General features: G+C 43.6%; 1 protein-coding gene across 5 annotated transcripts in view; it reads left to right on the forward strand.

Annotated features, from left to right (window-relative positions):
- LOC118513560 (E3 ubiquitin-protein ligase MIB2) overlaps positions 1-21,190 on the forward strand; it is a 48,988-nt gene that overhangs the window by 14,604 nt on the left and 13,194 nt on the right. For all 5 annotated transcript variants that reach the window (XM_036059483.1, XM_036059485.1, XM_036059484.1 and 2 more), the window contains exon 3: positions 12,139-12,473. In XM_036059483.1, coding sequence (XP_035915376.1) covers positions 12,416-12,473 — 58 coding nt within the window. In that variant the 5' untranslated portion in view covers positions 12,139-12,415. The remainder of the gene's footprint in view (positions 1-12,138; positions 12,474-21,190) is intronic.

Here is a 21,190-nt window from a genome sequence, read left to right on the forward strand (position 1 = left end):
ATCCAAATGCTCTCTAAATTAAGGTGTCGTAATGATCCTTTTTATTGAGAATTACTAACGATTCCGGTGTGTGCGAGGTTGTGTGTTTGAGTGGATGCTTCTCTCCTTGGGCCAATTTTGTTAGTGTTGAGCGAGGGACGAGGAACTGGGACAAATTCGGATAATGCACAAACACTTCCATACTGATTCGAATTTTAAATTATTTTCTGTTTTGACGAGCTTTGGTGTCCTTTCTTCTTCACTTCCATTGCTTTAAAACATAGCAAACGAGAGTTGAGTATAGAAAAAGGATGTATATCTTTGGAAAACTGTTGAAATTAATTTCATTAGATAATTTACATTATTTACAAATGCCTCCGACTGTAGATTCTGTACAACAGTGTACGTCAAGTCCAGAATCGTCTTGGCCAATGTTCTGTCTTTTGGGTCTAAGATGCAGGTTTACTGTGTTACAGGAAGAGCTACATCGCTAGGACCTAGCCCGATTCGGTTTTCTTATTTTTCTCAAGAGAGGAGGTTGTTGTAAAGCCGGATCAACTATAGCCTCTCCATCTCGAATTTAGTATAAACTGATCTTCCAAAAAGCAATCGACTATGTAGGCTGGACTTGTATCAGTTTTAAAAAAACACGTTGTAAAATATACCTTTACTCATTCACAAAAGCTTCAATAGCTTTTATAATTTCTTAGTTCGAATTGTCAATTTAGCTCTTTAATGTACTTCATCGCTGTTTCACTTATAACTCCAAAAAGTTTGCCAACCACCGGTGTAGAAACCTCAGTTGAACTTTATTGGGCTGTTTGTATGAACTTATAACATCAAAAAGCTGCTATATGAAGCAGCCTTCCAATAACTTATGACCGTGACGAATGTCGATCGAACGGCGAGGCCACAAAGAAGCATTGGAAAGTGTCTTCAACGCTCTCGGATGCAATATCCATGATGGATGGGTACGGCGTTTGTTGCCTGGTCTGCCTGGTCTGCCTGGTGATGAAGCTTCAGCCTTCATATTTTTTATGATTTGCTTCAATCCGTCCGGTTGTATCATTTGTGGCACCACCGAAAACAGCAACACTCTTAACCCACTTAATCCACTTTCACATAAAACGCTGCAGCGTCCCGCGATAAGCACAGCGACGCGATATAAAGGGCGAAAAATAAGACCAATTTTCACTTTCCTTGACCGTTTCTGCTACAGTTGGTGAGATAAAGTTGGAAAACAACCGTGAGTTTAAATGAAAAAAAAAAAAAAACGAAACCCCTTCCGAAGGCTATTATGTGAAGCAACGTGCCCTGCATGCGCTAAGGATACGGCTCTCGAATGTGGGGTCTGTTGGTTTGGTTTATTTTTTTCGGACTGCCCTTTTTCGCCGCCATCACGGGGCTCGTCGGGGTGAGTGAGTCGGTCCGCGGACACACGATGGCATGCTAACTCGCAACATGCTAAAAACTGCATCGTTTCGGTGCATAATGTGTATGTGTATGGCGCCCTCGACCCTCGCTGCCGTTGTCATCGTCTACAAACCCTCCCTCTCTGTGTGTGGCTGCATATTAATGTAATTAACATTCGCCGTTCCTATCTGCCGGCTGTCTTAAACCTCGAACCGGGAGGCAGCGAAAACAACGCACACACACACACACAGAAATACGTATCACCACGATCCACTCGCTGGGTGCCTCCGGTGGCACCAAGTGTTGTTGGTTTTAGCGATTATCGTGTGCTTCTCCGCGCAGGGAAAATACGAACGTAACAACAACAACAGCCGGCCCCATCACCACCGACCTACTACTGCACACATAACGGACGTCGTTGGGCCATACCAGCACGCTTCTGCGCACATGGCTTGTTCTGGCGCGTGCGATGTTTTTGTACGACTAATAGCGCAAACGAACGCCGATGACGATGATGAGGACAAGGTAATGCTGTTGACAAGGCGGTGGTGCTGCGCAGTTGTTGCAAATCTGACTGTATGCGGATGACTCACGGACACGGAATCACCCTAGATGTACAGGCGTTAAAGCAGCAAAATTAAAAAAAAAAGTTAGTAAACAGACGTACAAAAAGCACATAAAAATAAAAAATGTCATCTAAATAATAAAATAAAGAAGAACATTGAAGGAAAAGGTAAACAGAAAACATCACATGTAGTAACAATCACAACAAACCGCTTGTGGTCGCCAACCATAAAAAACTAATAAAAACAACAAAAAATAAAAAAAGTTCTCAAAATAATAAAGACAACGCAAAAATCAAGTCAAAAGAAAAGAAACCCTAAACAAAGGAAACCATCCTAAGCAGAATGTCCAACTTAAACATTGCTGCTATCAGTGGTAGATAGACGAGGCAACTAGTCATGCATAATTATATGGCTCCTCTATGCTCCATTACCACTTTGCTTAGCTCACTTTCCCGTCTTTACCCCGTTCGAAAGGTAAGCCAGCCAATCTGGACCCGCTCACTTGCATACCAACACGTGTGCCTGCTGTCAGTGGTTGGCGCGTGCGCAAAACCTTCTTCCTGTCGACCATGTTGGGGAGCGCAATCACACTATACTTCCAGCTCGCTATCCTCATTTCTCCGTCCGACTACAACCCAAGCGGTTGCGTATCATGCCAACTTCCATGAAGTAAAGAGAAATAAAATCTTTCCATTTTACTGGCATTTGTGTACAAGTAAGCGCTCATATTCTTGCTCCCCGGTGCGAGATGTTATAGGTGCCGTTTAGTGCGCGTACGATCGGTGGCTCAAGCCGCCTAGTCTTGGCACGTGGCTCAACCGAACGAGGCACATGGCGGGATGGGTGGGCGACAGCCAGTATATTATTCGCACTATGCCGTGTGTGTCATACCGGGGTGCGGATTCTATTCGTCATTCACATCAAATGTAAAAAAAACGAGGTCTTTGGTTGTTTATTTTTCAAAGTTGAGTAGCAGTATGTTGCAAACTCATCCGAGCGTAGGTTGTGAAGCTGTAAGTCCCGCCGTCTTCGGATATGATGGATGCACTAGGACGCAGAGTGCAATGCATCGCATAAGTAATGTTGCGCTGGGTAGAGCATGATCGTGAATGAGTACGCCTTGACAGATTGACGGATGAATGTGTCAGAGCAGCGAATATTGTATTATTTTGCTCGTATGATTTTAATTAATCGTTTCTTGCTGCAAGGATCAGCTCCATCGTCCGTCGTATCATTTCTCGTTGAGCTGGCACAATGTACTTCATCAGTTGCTTTCTTTTTCTTTTTTTGTTCTGCTAAGCGTCAAGAGTGCTCGCTATATTTGGATGAGCTTTTCTTCAGCGTCTTTTGTTGGTTAAGATTGTCCTTGTGTCTTTTCGTTCCGATGTCATTCGTTCAAGTATTATTCGACCCTCCATTCATGATACACTCATTAGCATCGGGGGTGGGGGGGGGGGCTGCTGGCTTTTTTTTCCTTCATTTTCTTTTCCTTTGTTCCTCCGTTGAATCGGAACTTTACGTGCACCGGGACGCGGGTGTACGTTTGTCACGGTAGCTGCACAATCGTTACGGGCTTTTTATGCGTATTTTATTTCATTTCCTCCATATACCACACTTCCTTGCAAGTGGCAGACCGATCTTTCATTAAAGTTTTCCTCCACGGCTGTGCGTCTCATAAAGTTAGTGCAGACATTGTGCCCGCTCTTGAGGCGATATTATTCATAACGGTGCTTTTCGTAATAAACTTACTGTTACAGAGCTTACGTGTAGTGTTATACATTTTTCATGCGTTTTCTTGTTTTCTTTTTGCACACTTGGTTAGCAGACTGCCTTTTTCCTTTCTTGTTCTTTGACCGACTCTTTAGTGGGTGAACACAAAACCCAACACGTCGATCAGCGAAGTGAGGCGCTATTTACTTTGCTGTTTTATTAAGTTCCGCCCTAATTGTTTGTGCTATAATTGTGGCTTGATTTTGGGCACTGAACGCTCCTGGCTAGTTAATGTTATCTTAATAGCCCTGACAACGTTTGTTTGCTTTGCAGCTGTCAATTTAGCTCAATAGTTTAGCGTTTCGCGGGTTTTTATTACAACTTGTGCTTTTATTCATCGCTCGAAACGTGCTTCAATTTGAAGTGGGTTGGTGGTGTTTCAGTTACAAGCGGGGTTCGTTGTAAGTCAGAACAACCCGAAAAACATTTAGAGTACACGTGTTCACATCGCAGAGTTCATCAACGCTTTCTATTTCGTTTGGGGGTAACCTTCATGTTCGGTTATGTTTTTTCATTGCCACACACACACACACACACATTCGTCACGACCTTCCGACTCGTCAAATGATGCGTACACGATGATGGACTGTTTTGTGGCAGTTATTGCATTTAATGGATGTAAATTTTGACCTCCGTCTCGCGGAACTTCGCGAAATTCCGCTGGTGAGGGCAGTAGGGGTAGAAAAGGGTGTTTTGTTTCGCGCTATCGATGGCGTGATGCCGTGTGATGAACGCATGATGATATGTTGGTATGATAGGGATGACGGTGGTTGGTGGGCAATAGCAAAAAAAAAAAATTAACTCCCCTAAGCGCACCGACCACACCACACTGTTGTCATCCAGGTTCGTAGCTCCGATCCGCTCCGATGACTAATGTCCATGTCTGTGCAGCATGGCGGAACGCAGCAAAAACACACACTACCCACCTCGCGAAGGCTGAAAAAAAAAAACACAAAAAGAAGAAGAAAAAGAAATCCTCTTACACACAGAAACTGGAGCATTCTTTTATCTTTGTTGTCTTACGCCTGGTGATTTATTTACTTTTCACCGCAACTATGTGAAGGCAAAGGATACTGCTGCTGGTGGTGGTGGTGGAGGTTTGTGCATCGGAGACGATCTGTACTTTGCGGTCGGATTGTCTTACCTACCTACCACCCCGTTGGGAAAAAGTGAGAATCATTCGTGGGCGAAATGGCGGAACGTGTTCCACTGGACTTCTTCGGTTGGGCGGTAATGGTGGCGACGGTGACCATCACTCCTGAACTGTTCTCCGATCGTCGGCAACCATTTTGGGAACCGAGCTGAGGGGATGTTGTTTGCACGGATGATATGCCATTTTGTTTTTCACCACACGAAAAAGATGTGTTTTTTTATTAAACTTCAACGCTACTATTGAATGTGTCACACACGCACAAACGATTACCGAGTAGTTTTGAAAAGTAATAAATTAAGATGTACTTTTTGACAAATTTCTTTCTCTAGAGGAAAATAGGGTAAAATGACCCCCACTAGATAAATGGGAGATCATTTCACTAACAAATTTCGAAAAATTTTAAGATAAATTATGTCTTCTGTAGTGAAGGAAAAATCTTTTCTCTACCAACTAGTAAAGATCACGGTTAGGATGAGATGTGAGCATCTCAACTGCTTTGAGACAAAATCAGGTTGATAAAAGTTTTGAGAATTTTTTTTAACAATCAGAAAATAATGCCCAAAAAATCCTAGAACCAAATACCGCAGACATCCACCAAGGATTCGTCTATATCTTTAAAAGTTTTTCAGCACTTTGAATACTTCAGTTTGATCCCTTCTTCTTCTTCCTTGGCACTAACTTCAACCTTCAACGGTCTCGGCCTGCCATTTCTGGCTTTCTGTGACTTGATTTTACTCGTTGCAAAGTAATCAGCCCTGCGTACGGGGAGGTGGTCTTTTAAAACATCATGTTATCTTGTTCTATTGTCCATCACTGTATACGCGGTCAAATGCTAAAAAATAAATCTGTTCTATGACTCAGATTTTCTAAATCACTTGACCACCCATTTTCGGGAAAAGCATTAAAATTTCTCGTATCTCCTTTTTATATGTGGTGAATGGCTTGGCCAATACCCCGCTCTGAAACTTACATTGATATATTTTTTTTTTATTCATAAAGAACGAACTTACATTGATATAATATATTTTAAAAAAACCTAAAATAATATCCTTGAAGCTTCTTGCCCTCAGCTCCCCTAAATTTTTTTCCCAGTCTCCGGTTACAAATTACAACCGGTACCGTCGGCGCGCACAGTACACGCGCTGCTGCATGACTCATCGTTCCTCAGCCCGTCCCTTCATGTGAAGATTATTTTATGCCCTTTGGCGTCGACGGGGAGGGGGGGTGGGGGGTGGTTTATTGATAAACAGCGTCACGCGTAGTAAGGTCGCGTAGTTCAATGGCGCGCATTTATTTGCCATCGGTAATGAGTTTATCAGCGCAATGCTGTGAGAACCTCCTCACCAATATCGCCACCACTTGACCAGATGTTCGATGGTTGTTGCAAATTGCGGAGGGAATTTCCAACATTTCTTATCACGTTCGATAACTGGTTTTCTAAAACTTATAAAGCCTGGAAATTGGTGTTTAATGGGGTTTTATCTAGCTTAACTACGCAATGATACTGCAGCCGTCAGGGATGACCTCATGCCATAATCATTGCAATTTTTTTTTGTCTTTTCATTGAAGACAGTTACAATTATGCTGCCTTTTGGTTCAGAGGATCATCCTTAGTAGCTTTAAATTATAAAAACAAAGTGGCTACCATCAATTGCTTTTCAATACAAAATACCGCCTAAAGCACATTGACTTGTTTACTATCCATTTGTACTCGACAAATCCACCCCTATCTATACAAATAACTAATTTGCATAGGTTGTTGTGGTTGTCGTTTTTTCGAAGAGCCTTTTGTTATTTGCATACTTCCCTTTAAAATGTCCATCATACGCCAACAGAGCGGGCGCACAAAAAAAAGCGAGTAAAATAAAACAAATCTGCAAACATCGCAGCTGTCTGGCTGTCCCACTGCCGCACACGTGTTTGCAGTGAATTCAATCAGCTAGATTCGGATCGGATTAGAGAAATGCGATTCCCAAAGAAGCAGCAGTACTGGCGGGTGGGGTGGAGAATAAAATCCCTTTTTCCGCCCATCCTTGCTCACGGGACGCGTGGAGTATCGGGGGGGGGGGGGAGGCAAGAGGAACTAGCCAGATAAGTGTCGTCGCCATCGGCCACAGGGAGAGTGCAACGTGTTGCATAAAGAGCTAACCTTTTGCGCTGGTTTGCCGGTCCCATGCCCAGGTGTGAACGGTTCGGATCGGTCGTCGCGATACGCGAAGTGGAAAGTAAAATGGCTAAAGGGTGTGTTACCATGGATGGGGAGGCGCGCCGGACGGGCGGGCGGGTGGGTGTTTTTCCTTCTACTATTTGCACACAGTCCGGTGCACGACTCCAAGGCCGGTGTTCGGTGCGGTTTCGTCACGTTGTTTGGTCGTTTTTTTATTATTTTATTCGTTGCTCACCCCTTCTCCCATTGTGCCACTCCACCACCCTCCGGTGCACGCGCGTTTGTGTGTGTTTGGCTTCTCGTCTCGAGACCGCGAGTGTCCATTCGAGTGTCTTTCTCACAAGTGCGATCGAATAGCCGCAATGACACTGCAGTAGTGTTGTAGTACGTCGGCTGTGTATATTGCGCTGCTGCTGCCGTTGTTTGGTTGGTCACGGTACTGGTGCGAGACCGTTCCGCCGCGTATTGTTGTCGCACCCGTGACAACTGAGCCTTTTGCCGATGGTGCGCCGAGTGAGTGCGATAGTAGCTTATGAAACAAAAACGACTCACCCCGCTTCGGTCACACGATTTGGGCTTGGGACGTTTTTTTTTTTGTTGTTGCAAAAAGAAAAATACATAAATAAATAAACAAAAGCCTAATGTGCAAAATGTAACATTCATTCGGGCTTGTGGTTTGGTTAACATTCATCCGTGCGCTTGTTCATTCATGTTTAGCCGGCACTGGAACCGAGAGGCGATGAGGTCTTTTTGATTCAGCACGAGAACCTTCGCAATCTGGCCGAAGTTCTCCATTCCCCCATCACACAGCCGACTAATCGAGAGCAGGAGAGAAATGCCGTGCGTGTGTGTGACACTTTCAGGGAAGGACCTCGAAATGCGCGGAGATGCGACTAAGAATGAGCGCTGATTAGTATGCGGTGCTACTCTTGCGCATCCTCGCGAAATATGGAGATAAGGAACTAGTCTCGGATCCGATGCAAATAATTGAGATCGCGTGCAAACGGACGATCAGAAGCACGCATGAAAGATCTCAAGAAACCAGAGAATGATTTGCTCAACGTGGTAAAACCGTTTCTTTATTGTGCTGTAAATAATTATTTATGCTCTAGTTTATTTGGTTTCTTTCAAATTGATAAACTATTCATTCTAGAGCCTAGGAGCCAAGAGTTTCCCAAACTTTTAGCTACAAAGTCCCTACTGGTACTGATATCATAGTTGTGGATTTCTGAAGAAGATGGCAAAAACTGGATCATCTCGTGTAAAATTCGGTGAGTCACGAGAGGAGGTCCAGAATACAAATGATTAAGTATGGCCCAGATTAAAATTAGTTGTCAGTACTCTTCAGAAAGCGATGGAATGGAGCTTTTCGAAGTCCATATTTGGTCCGAGAATCACAGCTCAGAGACCCACAGAACTGATCATCCAGTAACAAAAAAAAAAGTCAAGGAAGCCAGAAATTCTAGGCAGGCCAACACTTCTCGATTGTTGGCCAACACGTATTGCTATAGGAGATGGAAATGAAGGCTTCACAAAAATTTTGCTCAGACAAAACTTTAATTTCCCATCAAACACGGTTCAACCTGCATTGTGCCAGAATGTATGCACCTTACACATCACCACCAAGCCGCTTCAAATCCTGTGCGAAAGAACCCACTCTTCCACCTTATTGTCATGCACCGTTCGAACAGTAAATTAAGATGCACGCCTCCACCAACGTACCGGAAATGCGCCGCGATTAAAATTATAGAGCGTTATGTATGGTTGGCCACCGTATGTACCGTTGGCAAACGCGCTGACCATAACCGGGAACACAATGGTTGGGTGGGAATCGGTTCTCTATGCCACGAACGGGGAACACTCCTTCAACTGTTCTCTTGTGGGTCTACTAGTACCGCACCGTTAACTATTCTTTTTTTTTTCGAAGCTATCCAATACAGAACTAGTTTTCGAATACGGAGGTCCGAATGGGAAGTCACACGGTGACAATGCGATTGATACCACTTATTAACCACTTATCAAACACCATTACCAACACCGAACATAACAGACAACGCCTCCATTTCCGCTCTACATCGCACCGCACAGTCCCCATCGTGGACTTTAATCAGTGTACATACGGGTTACATTAAATGGGGCCATGTAAACAAAATGGCGCCGGTGATGATGTGATCCGATAATCGAATCGGTCGGTTAAAACCCAGCCAAGGGTCAACGAAATGGCGCGTACTAAAGACGGGAGCGGAATGTGCGTTTACGGAAATGTTGTCTCACAAGCGACATTCGTTCGGTTCGGCAAGGGTTTGTCATCGGCATCAATTCCCGGTTCGGTTTTTTTTGCTTTTTTGCTGTTCGTATTTTTCCTATAACTCAAGGGGTGGTCATTAGGGACTGTATGTTCGCTCTGTCTCTCAGTTCCCCCCTCCGAGTTTTCCAGGCGGAACCGAGTTTAAATGAAACCGGATGCGGTGTGTATAGTGTTGGCGGGTTTATGGTTTGCCACATGGGAACTTATGGAGACTCTCGGTCGTTGTCCATAGCGTACCAGAACTACCGCCCTCCTCCCGTTACCCCGGGATGAACGTCCATTAAACACGACATTATTCGTACAGTACAGCATACACTATGTGTGTGATTATTAAAACGCCTGTCTTTCCTTTCTCCAAGGCAATAGTTGTACGTTGACGGGGTCGGTCAGCATGCGAACGTCTGTTATTGGGGAGGTCTAGCAATGGTCGGACGCGTCGTTAAGTAAAACCAATTGCTATTAATGGGAAGAAATTGAGTGTCCGTTAATTTGAGGATCAAGACACGTTTTCGTTGTAAATATTTAATAAGATGATTGTTTATGTTGTTTTATTTCTTTTGTACAAATTCAAAATTTTAAAATAACAAACAGATAATAAACTGAAGTTGATGTAATAAATTCGTCTCCAAAAAGTTTCTATTCCTAAAGCCGTGCCCCAAAATGATGTATAATGATCGTTACTGCTGTGTGTCGCTTCAAACGATTAGACAGCAACGCACAACCCCACGGATTGTCGTCATCATAAACCTATGTGTCACGTTTACGCATTTCGTTATCTGCCTTACTACTTCTCAATTGTCCGGAATTTGACGGCCCCGTTTCCGTTCGCTTCCGAAATTGTGGAACGCTGTTCCGTGTGTCGGTGACGAAATTGAACTGCACACAACCTAGTCGAATGGATTACCGAAATTCCTGGTTAAACTTTATCTACGACTATTGGGGCACATTGAGTGAGGGCCAGGAAAAATAAAATAGACCATTATCGGGGTTGCTGCTGAGCACAGCTGCCGGCTGTCATCAGAAAAATAGCACCGACATTAGTCATCGTACATGCGAGAACATCGAGTTGCAGCAGCCCCTATCCAGCGCGAGGTATGCGCTTTAGGTGTGTAGTGAGTTGGTGGTGACTTATGCTCCACTGTGTCACTGCACGGCTATGCTCACTTTGGAAGGAATAAGTAGGGTGGAATTGTTTCGCACCAACACCGCACGACCAGCTCTTGCAGATCGCGCCTTTCGTTGGCGTCGGTACAAGAATTCATCTACATACTGTTAAATATGTCAATGGGTATGAAGAATAATAAACCAAGGCACAGGGTGAGTGTGCTGTGTAAGGATGTTTTTGAAGAATTTAATGGATATTTTTATGCATCACCAAGAATTCGAAAAAAATAATTTTAAAATAAGTTGTTTTAGGTAAAAAGGTTGTATGCAGTCCTTCATACGGTATTGGCTATTTAAGTTTATTTTTGTGACACAACAAGTTTATTTTTATGTTTTTATTAACAGTACCATCTGATTGCTGGATTGATAATGGCTTCATCAGTCGATTTATCTTCATGAGTTGAAATTGATAATCAAAATTAAATTTCATGAGAACTAGGCTTTACATTTAGTTTTCACGCACGTTTTAATTGACCCTTGTTTTGATCACAATATATATCAGAAAAATTGCTCTATTCCTTATTTTGTACAACCATTTTTTTGCAGTGATCTTTTTTTTTATTCATAAAGAACGGCCTGGCCGTATTGCTAGTGATCTTTATTGATCGAATATAAAACAAATATTATTTGCAATGATGACATTTAAAATTCTCTTGCAAAAATGAAATTAATGGTCCATTAAGCTAATAAATAAAAGCAAAATAAAACATAGAGGAATGTAACATTTGAAATGATCAACATGCTTTCGAATTTGTTATTTTAAATTTTCAATTCGAGCTTATCCTTGACAGTGATCGTGTCCCTCCGTACCACCCTGTACAAGTCCGAGCATTCCATTCGCATTGGCGTTTCCTTGTATGCAAGACACCCAAGACGATGCGGAATCCTATCGTGGATTAGGAGGTGAGCAACGAACTGGCTGAATATTTGCACATAAGCACACACCATGCCCTCCCCGATGGTGTGTTGACCAAACGGGGCATGAACGGCAATAAAAAAAAAACATGCTATACGAATAAAGTTTTATGTTCGCTCTCGCCACTGACCAACGGCGATACGATGTTGGCTCGTGTTCACCATCATCATCGTCATCGCCACCGGCTGATCGAACTCCTCACGTACACACATACACACTCACACACACACACATACACAGCCACACTGCCACAAACTCAAGGGGTCGGCGCACAAGCCACCCCAAAATGCAGTGGACATGAACGTGTCTTCTTCTGCAGGATTCCCAACACAGCCCCTCCCGGGGGCCAGTTCGGACGTTCGACCGAGACATGCTCTCGTCTTCGGCTCGACGTGCCGGACGCTTCGGGAAGGGATGGAAGCCCGGCCTGGCCGGCATTTGTGGACGCCCGGTCGCCGATTCGACATCTTGTTGACCCATTAAATGCGAGTTAATTTGATTCGCTCGGACAGCTCGTTGTTTTCGATCGTCGTGTGCCGAACACGATGGATCTCCCAGACTGGGCAAGCAAGCAAGCGAGATGTGGAGTAGTTGTGCCGAATTTACCCTGTCTTTAATTACTCATAATTTTTCAATTACACTTCATTTTCTGCTAGGATGAGTTTTAACGTTTACCCGTTCTATCTCACCGTCTCTTTCTAGTGCTGAAGCTGAACACTTGCACATCACCCGTGCATATCTCCCAGCAGCAGATGTATCCAGCATAGTGCAGAAAACGGACAGCAGTGCGCGTGCAGTGTGTACGCGGTTCATCCGACAGGCTAGCTGAAGAACTGTGGACCAAGACAGGACTGTTATATAGTACGTTCTGCGTGTGTTTGTTAAGTGACAGGCCCCCGGGGGGTGTTAGGCAAGGGTGCTGGAATTGTACGCTGGAGTGGTGTCTCCGCCCCAGTCTGACAATACGGCGTCACCAGCCATGCTAGCGGCGGGCATTAGAGTCGCCCGCGGTCCCGACTGGATCTGGCATGAACAAGGTAAGGATAGCGTGTCTCGCGACGGGATATTTTCCGAGAAGATCACAGACAGCAACATCATCAGGTGGAGGAGAGGTTCTCGGCGCCACGTTCTCTTCAGCAACAATCTAAACCACTAAATGGCATTCCCCTTGTTCTTATCCGATTAAATTACGTAAAATCGAGAGGAAGCAATGAAGTGTTTTGAGAAGCTAATTGTTTTCCGCAGTTATGTTTAAATACCGAGATAACATTTTTTATAATTTTTTATTTTACTCCCTCATAATTAATCAGCTCTTGTGTAAAGTAAAACGAGTCCTAACTTATTTGGATAAATTTCACTTCACCCGATCTGATTTCATGCAGTGTAATTCGATCAGTTGCCACACGACTTGGATGCAACTTTCTTGTATGTTGCATGCGGACTCTTGGTCGGTGCTCGAATTATTTCGTCCCAAGAGCCGAGTCCTGGGATATTTTAATTTCTGAGACTTCGTCTAGAGTTTGCTTTGAAGATAAACGTAGTTTCATAACAAATTTTTGAAGTGTTCCAACATTTTATTATAACTTATCATATTTATTAACTTACTTGGGCGAAAGTCTATGTTCTCTTCGGTATTTTGTTGATCGTTTGTTATCCTGATCTTACAGCTGGAATTATAACTGTGTTTGTAGAGAGGTCCCTAATTTTTTAGCATTGCATCATGAAATGTGAACAATCGACTTTTGTCTTTTAATTATTTAGAGTTCAATGCCCTCCAATGGGACGTGGAATATAATAAATTAAGTCATTTTTCATTCTCCATCTACACTGAAGCAATTTTCTGTTTCTGTAACTCTACCACCGCCCAGCGCCATCTGTTGCTGGTGGCTAACATTCCCCTTGCTTCACTCGTTCTACACACGATTCTTGTACGAGTGTATGCATAGGAGTTGTTCGTTTGGGGTGTTCTATTTTTCCCTTCAACGATCGTACCCACCCTTGGCTTGACTGCTTCGTGCAGTGTTTGGAGGAGAGTTGCGCATCGTTGCGGCTAAAATTAGTTCACTTCTGCATACGATCAGCCAAGTGCTAAAACGATCCCCCGATCGAGCCCCGGGTGTGTCGGATGACGTTTCGTGCACACCACCACCGTCGTCTGCGAGAGTTTGCCGACTGCGGGGTCACTTCTATTTTCATCGTTATCTTTGCCAGTGCGAGTTGCGGCGGGGCCTGCAGAGGGCTTTAAACCGAACCAGCTCAGACAGATAGACGGAACGTGACAGAATCGCGCAGACTGTAGATTTCCCTCCCTCCCCCGTCCCCCTGTTGCTTGTTCGTACATTGCACATGGCGTCTGGAGTGGTGTTTGCAGCTACTCGATGGGCGGGTGCGCTTGTTTTGTTTTTGTTTTTCCCTCTTCAATCGTTCCAAGGGGAATTGATTCGGGCATTCGGTAAAACCCCGCACAAGATCGGTGTGGAGAGATTGAAAACGTTTTTCCACTCATGCGTAGCTGAATCGCTAGCATATGCTGCTGACGACTATTTATGGTCAGTTAAGAGTCATGGGTAATCACCGACATCGTATCATCAATCTGAATTTGGATGATTCGGATCGCCCCACTTACGCCAAAAGAAAACATAATTAGCTTCATTTGATTGGCAATTAATATTGCGGAATGCAATAAAGGTTTTAATTTTCCATAGTTGGCCTCTGCAGACACATTTTGTGAAGGATCGTTTGTTGATTGAAGGATTAAATAGTTTATTACAAGGGATAAAAGTCGCGGTAAAATAATTGCCGACGTCTGATGCAATTTCAAAAGAACAGTTTATGTATTGTTGATGCTTTTCTATTATTATTTTATTAAAAAGTATGTTGTATGCTTCATAGCGGTCGAGGAAGAATTTCCAGAAGTATTTCTTCCTCTTCTGGATTACCTACTTCTTAGGCCAAGTCTGCCAATAAAATCACGTAGCTGGATAGGTAGTTCTCGTTACAGAGGAACGGCCCAGATGGAGTTTGAATCCTGGAGGAACCAGCGCGTCTGTCGCCACATTCACCGGGCGCCCAGGATCATTTAAAGCAGATAAGAATAAATATGGTCCAGTTACACAGCTATTAATAGCTTTGGACTTTCCCTCGGCGAGAAAAAGTATCAAATCTTTTTCGGACCGCCTACTCATACGGAGGATTCATACAGTTATATATCCCACTATCAAGTCAAACCAGAAATTACAGACCAGGACTTCTCAACGACGTTATACCAAAAAAGGTTGTCGGTCATGGTTTTGACCAGCTACAGAAGTCCTTGATACCGCCCACGGTGTAACACCGTCTATCAATCCGATATTCTGAATTATCTGGCGTCCGAGTCATCTGCCATCTGCCTAAACGGCAAGCTAAGTCGGTCGGTACCTTTTCTTCTTTATTGGCCTAACGACCTCTTAGGTCATGCCTGCCATTTCTGGCTTACTAGAGTTAATGATACCGCATAGTTGGATAGTCAGTCCTCACTATGGAGGAACGACCCAGATGAGTGTGAAGATCAGCGCCGCTGTCGCATCTACCAACGGGGCCTCCCAAATCAATACCTTTTACATTATCAATTACATGATGAGTCCATGGGAGCCTAGCAAGTCTAATTCGTTGAAAAATCATAGAATAGATCATATAATTGGCCATTGTAGCAGATCCTCCGTTTTTTTTTGCATACATATAGGACCAACCATCCTACCGGGCATCTTGGTCTCAAACTCTGCTTGAAGTTTTTGACTGAATTTTTGTCTCAAGGGCTTATGTGAGTGCTTGAACTGTATCGTTTAATTACTACACAGATCCTTAATTACAATCCAAAAATTTTAAAGAGTAGCTTTTTTCCAATAAAATGTAGAATTAAGTAAACTTCAGCTGGATTTTCAAATCAAAAAAATGGATTAGTGGAGATTTCTTTAATAATTTCGATGTATTTAAAAACAAACCCCTTTTCTTATCTAATCTCTTTAATTTCAAACCACCAAAGCAAGCTAATGGACGAATAGACATCACACCCATAACCACAATTGTTCTCACCAATCCTCACCGAAGATTGTCATCCAAAAAATCATATGTTGTTCACCAGCATGCCCCTACACAAGAGCCTGTGAGAAAAACCCACAAGAAGCGAAATTCTGGTCCATCTGAAAGTCCATCAATTTTCCCAAAAACTATTCCCATGCCCATCTCATCCTCTCGCGTGCGACTCTGCATGCTCCTCGTAAACGATCTTGGAAAATCTCCCTACCAAAAACCCGGAACTGAACTAATGAAACAACAGAAAGCGACGCGACACGAAAGACCTGATACACAAACAAACATCATGCCCGCGTTTACAAATGTTATTTCCCGTTTGCTTTCGGGGTACGATCTGCCCAGCACTCAGAGGACATTGACCTTCGAGCCCTTGAAAAAAAGATGCAAAGAAGAAAAGCGAAGGGATCACTTCCTCCAAGGGTACCGAAATCCTGCATACACACACACACCGAATAAAATACCGAAAGAGGTAAAGGGGGTGGGCGCCAGCGATGACAGCAGGCGGAAGCACCGTTGATGGTTTTTTCCTGTGGGTTTTTGAGGCTTTTCTCGGGTGTGTGTCTGCGCGTGTGTGTGTGTTTTGGTATTCTCCCGGCAGGGTGTTCCCGGGTGCTGTTGGTACCCGTGCAAGGCATCGATCCTGGTACCCATACCGCATGGAAGTCCCCGCAGGCAGACCTACACACACACACACACAAGCGAGACCGATGAAGAACACAGGAAGATAAACTTTCGTTGGTGGTTGGGATTTCTACGCCGATTTCTTTTTTCCCGCAACGGGAGAACGTGTGGAAAAGTTTCCCTCCGGTATCACCCAGCTCCATCTGGCACGCACCCACGCCGCTCACCCACACACACACACACGGGGGTGATTGTTTCAACAGGATTTTTGATTTTTAATTTTCGTCTATTTTGTTTTCTTTTTGAACCCTTCTGTTCAAGGGCCACCCTCGGTCGGAAGGAAAACTTGAGTTTGCTTGATTTCCATAATTTGATCATTTCAGTTCCTTCACCAATAGTGTGTGTGTTGCCCTTTTGTTCTAACTGTTGCTACTCAACCATGCAAAATTTGTTTTTTTAGTTTTTATTCAAACGCTTAGACCCGGTGCGTTGGATCATCGTGTAAAACGTTGCCAAAATCTTATCGCCCTACACCCAGTAGAGGAGGAGGGTTTCCCTGCCGAGGCTTTTAATTACTTCGGTTTGCCTCACGTTGAAATGTTGGGCTTCGTAGGCTTTATTTTTGGAACGGACGGGGCCAATCTCGTAATACCGTACCGTGATGCAATTGCTGGCTGTTTTGCTTGATAACGAGAGCATGTTTCGTTCACTTTTCAACCGTTTTTCGCACGCCATTACGCAGCTGGTGGTGCTGAATCTGGTATCTGGCGAAAATGACGTACAATGGCAAATTTGGTAAATGAGAAGCTTATACAATGATATCGCGTCCAATGAAAATAATAAATTAATTATTTTTAAATTTAAAAAGATTTCTGATAAATCCTTCATAATTTTAAAAAAATCAAAAAAAAATTTTTTTTTTGATGTAAGAGGCATTATCTTCCAAGGCACTAACTACTACAACCTCGAGAGGTCTCGACCTGCCATTTCTGGCTTTCTGTGACTTAATTTTAGCCGTAGCAAAGTAGTCAGCCCTACGTACGGGGAGGCGGTTTGGATGGGATTTGAACCATGGTCCTGCCGTGGTGAAGACCGGCACCGTTATAGCCCCGGCCACCTGTCCACCCTAAAAAAGGCATTTTATGGATTTTAAAATATGTGTTGGCCGTCTAAACGACAATATTGGGATTGAGACGATCATAGATCTCTGGATCTTATGACCCATTATCTTACTACCCAGTCTTCCATACAAAATAGTTTATCTTGTCTTAAACATAATATTAGATTCGAAAAAGTAAATCAAATATCAGTAAAATCAGATAGAAAATCACACCAAGAATCTCTCGGTTAAACCGACCATGTCTTTGGTTAATGGCGCTCGATTTACGTTGGCTTTAACACATTCCGCTAAACAAACCCAACCCCTTTCGTCTCTTCCCACAAAACGTTTAATTAGCACGCAAAAGTATAACCAAACATAAACACGGGCCCCTGTCTACAGATTCGCGTGTCTACACGACCATCCCAGGCCCGCACGCGTGCGTAGTGTATTGTTTTGCTTGAACAGATGTGTGTTCTTCCCTTGTATCGAGTTCACCGATAATGAGCACCAGCGCAGTACAAAACTAGTGGGAAGTCATCGGCGTTCAATATGCTTCACGTACTTGCATCACATCTCCCGCTGTACCGGGGTCACACTATTCTAAAACAAATGTCAATCGGGTTGCAAGCGCTCACTCAACTCGTCGATCGTTGGCGGAACGATAATTGGAAAAGTTTTGTGAAAAGCTCCCGGTTCTCTATCATTTCACATTTCGAGTTGCAGATCGAATGGCAAGCGTGCGATATATGCAACCCCTTTCAGCACCGGAAGTCATTACACGTATGTGCTTAGCGATGGGTGTGGAGGTTGTTGAAGTAATTTGAATAATCACAGGAAAGTTTATCCCTTCAGCAGCCGTAGCCATAGTTTCTATTGGAAAATTTGCTTACGGATGTGGTCTTTCTATCGCCAGCCTAGCTTAGAAAAGCTTTGCTATATACCTTTGCTTGATAAATATAGCGAACAAATAGGTGACGCTACTTGGAACTGATTTGTACAAAGCTTAAAGCACGATCGAAAACGTTCCAAATAACACTTTATAATACATAGCCTCGTAATACATTTCGTCGTAACACCTTCGGTGAAGTTGAAATGACCTAAAACCCCCGAACGTTCTTGCACGAACCAAGTTATCAAACTGTGGCAACACGTTAATTGCTATCAAGGTACAGTTTTATAAGGGTCCAATACATGCACGCAACACTAATGCACTCCGCTAAACATTCATACCGTCGCGTTCCATCGTGTAAATGCTTGTTACTTTCATTACGTTCAGAAACGTCGCCACTGTAACGAAACACAACTGTTGGGTTGTGTAAGCTGGCGTTCCACTCAGCTGCGCTTAGTTAATCCTAGCCAAAGTATGTGTATCATGTCATCGAGCGAAAGATAGTTGAAGATTGTTACACACTCAACTTTTTTCGATGAAGAAACCAATTCGGTTGACTCTCATAAATTTAAACTATTTCTTTACTGCCGATGCCCCAATATTTTGCACCTTTTAATGGTCGGACTCAATTGTAACAGACGCTAGTCGCACAATGGAAAGCTTTCATTGCGTACAATTAAAGCTAATTAATTCTTTTTCCACTGTTGCTTAACACTTCGGCAAGCTTTAAATTGGCCAAAGCCTTAGTCTCCCACAACTATCCAATAGATAGTACCTCCGTTTTACGACCTACAACCGTACCGTGCCGGGTGTTCGAGAACATAAATAGTATGACATTGGCCCCAAAAACCAGCGCCGTAGCCTAATCCGCCCCATTTGACCCTTCCGCGTGAAACTCCATCCGGGGGGTTTTCACCTGTCGAAAGGTTCACCTCGAAATAACCCACCTCCCGTGTGTTTGTGGCCGATTTTGATCAAGCCAAAGTTTAAAATAAAAATCAAAAATCAATACTGCAGATGCTACGAGCTGTTCTTAAGCGGATGGATATAAAGCTCAGCACGCTGTGTTGATACCATATACGACAACGGTCTGATGTGGCCTCAGCAGGTCTGTGTTTATCTCTTTCTTTCGCTTTCCCCTAACACATGTCTAATGTTTTGCGAGCGCTTGGTTTATATCGCTTTATTTTTGTGGTGCAGGGTGTCGGGCGAGCAGCGCATGAATATTTGACTGTGGTGCAACGATATTTTAGTCCAGGAGCAAACAATAAGCAACCCTTAAACTCCGCTTCACAGGGACGTGTGCCGTAAACCGGTCGATGCTAAACGGTATAATATTGTGCAATAATTGTAATTTTATATTTTTAAAGAGGATATCCCTAAGAAGTAGATGCCCTAAGACGGAAACATAGAATCACACTATCTACAGAATGGAGATGTTTCCTTAAGTTATTCCCCGTGTTGAGCAAGTGCTAAATTCGGAGCCAATGGGAGAACTGCGGACAAAGAGAAGTCTTCCTAAAATCAACAAATTACAAGGACACTGACGAATTCTGGGTAGATGTTCGTGACTGCCAAACTTTTTGTTGTGGAAAATATTCCCTTGTACTTGTTAATTGTCATCCTCCTAATACGAAAACCACTACTCCCAAAATTAATTCGTTGAACGCTTGTTCAATAGAATTGCTTAAGTAATTAATTAGTCGAAAAACTACTTGGCCAGTTGGAAACATCAGGCAAAAGTATTGGAATAACAGACGAAGTCATTATCAAATAGGAGCTTCTGATTTACATATCCCCATCACAGCCATAATCAAGACTATCTGAACTGTTTGGCAAACCTCTGTCTAATAATAGAATTTCATATAATTAAAGTATTAAAGTTCGATTCTTCTTCTATCTTAGCCTAACGACCTCTTAGGTCATGCCTGCCAGTTCTGGCTTACTAGACTCATTGATACCGTATCTTTGGATAATCATTCTTCACTATAAGGGAACGGTCCAAATGGGATTTGAACCTGTCCTGTCGAGTGAAGACCGGCGCCGCTGTCGCTTCGGCCACTGGACCCCCCCCCCATAAAGTATTAAAAAAATAATAAGTCTAACAATCAGAAAGTGCAAATCATAAAAAATTTAGTTAGTTTAGAACTAGGGGCGATCCGGTGGCCAACTATGCAGAAAATTTAGCTGCTTTATATGGTAAGCGTAAAAGAAATTCAGACTAACTAAAAAGAGGGAACAGAACACACCGTAACGCATAGTCCTTATTCACACCCCATCGAACCAAGCACGTCACACAATCAAGGAAGGAATCGAAGATACGCCATAGGGAGAATCGAGAACACGCACCACAAATTTGTCTCCGACGAACGGCAGCCGTAGGTGTCATTTACCTTTTCACGATGCTGCACGCATGCCGCCGTCTACGCGCAAGAATCATTAAACACACATTATAAACATTCACGCACATGCAGCGCGCGCCAACACATGCTACACACCGTGTGCTTCTTCGCTCGACTCGACACCATGCATCTCCCTGCCCATTCTGAAAGCTAAACATAGGAACCGGAAAAAGAACACCCAAAACCATCCTTCTTGTTTACCGATGCTGCAGCACGGGGAAAACTTTACCGTACGGGGGATTTTTAAGGTCTCTGAGAGCCCTGAGCCTGCCAGGAAAAATCATCTTCCTGAGATCGTGATTTAAGTCCTTTACGAGGGGAGTCCCGTCGCTCGGTGGCATTTACGGGTAGGTGGGTGCCAAGGCGTGTCTCCGCCTTCACCTTCCGCCTCCCTACTTTGTGTCTCGCCTGTCGAATGCGCTAAAAATAGTGTTGGAAAAGATTTATTTTTAACAGGAACATGCTCCGCTGCTGTAAAGGACGCGCGTGCCATCAGGGAAATGTCGCCCTCTTCCAACGTCTCCGAAGACACACGGGAGGGGTTCGTTAGTTCCGATGCTTGATGCTTCTCGTATGTCTGTTCGCAGGGGGGTTACAGTACTCTAACCTTCCGATATGAGTTTTCCATATGACGCTTTCGGTAAACTTCTTCAACTCGAAAGGGAAAGA

This window comes from Anopheles stephensi, chromosome 3, assembly GCF_013141755.1.
Source record: "Anopheles stephensi strain Indian chromosome 3, UCI_ANSTEP_V1.0, whole genome shotgun sequence".
Classification (NCBI taxonomy): domain Eukaryota; kingdom Metazoa; phylum Arthropoda; class Insecta; order Diptera; family Culicidae; genus Anopheles; species Anopheles stephensi.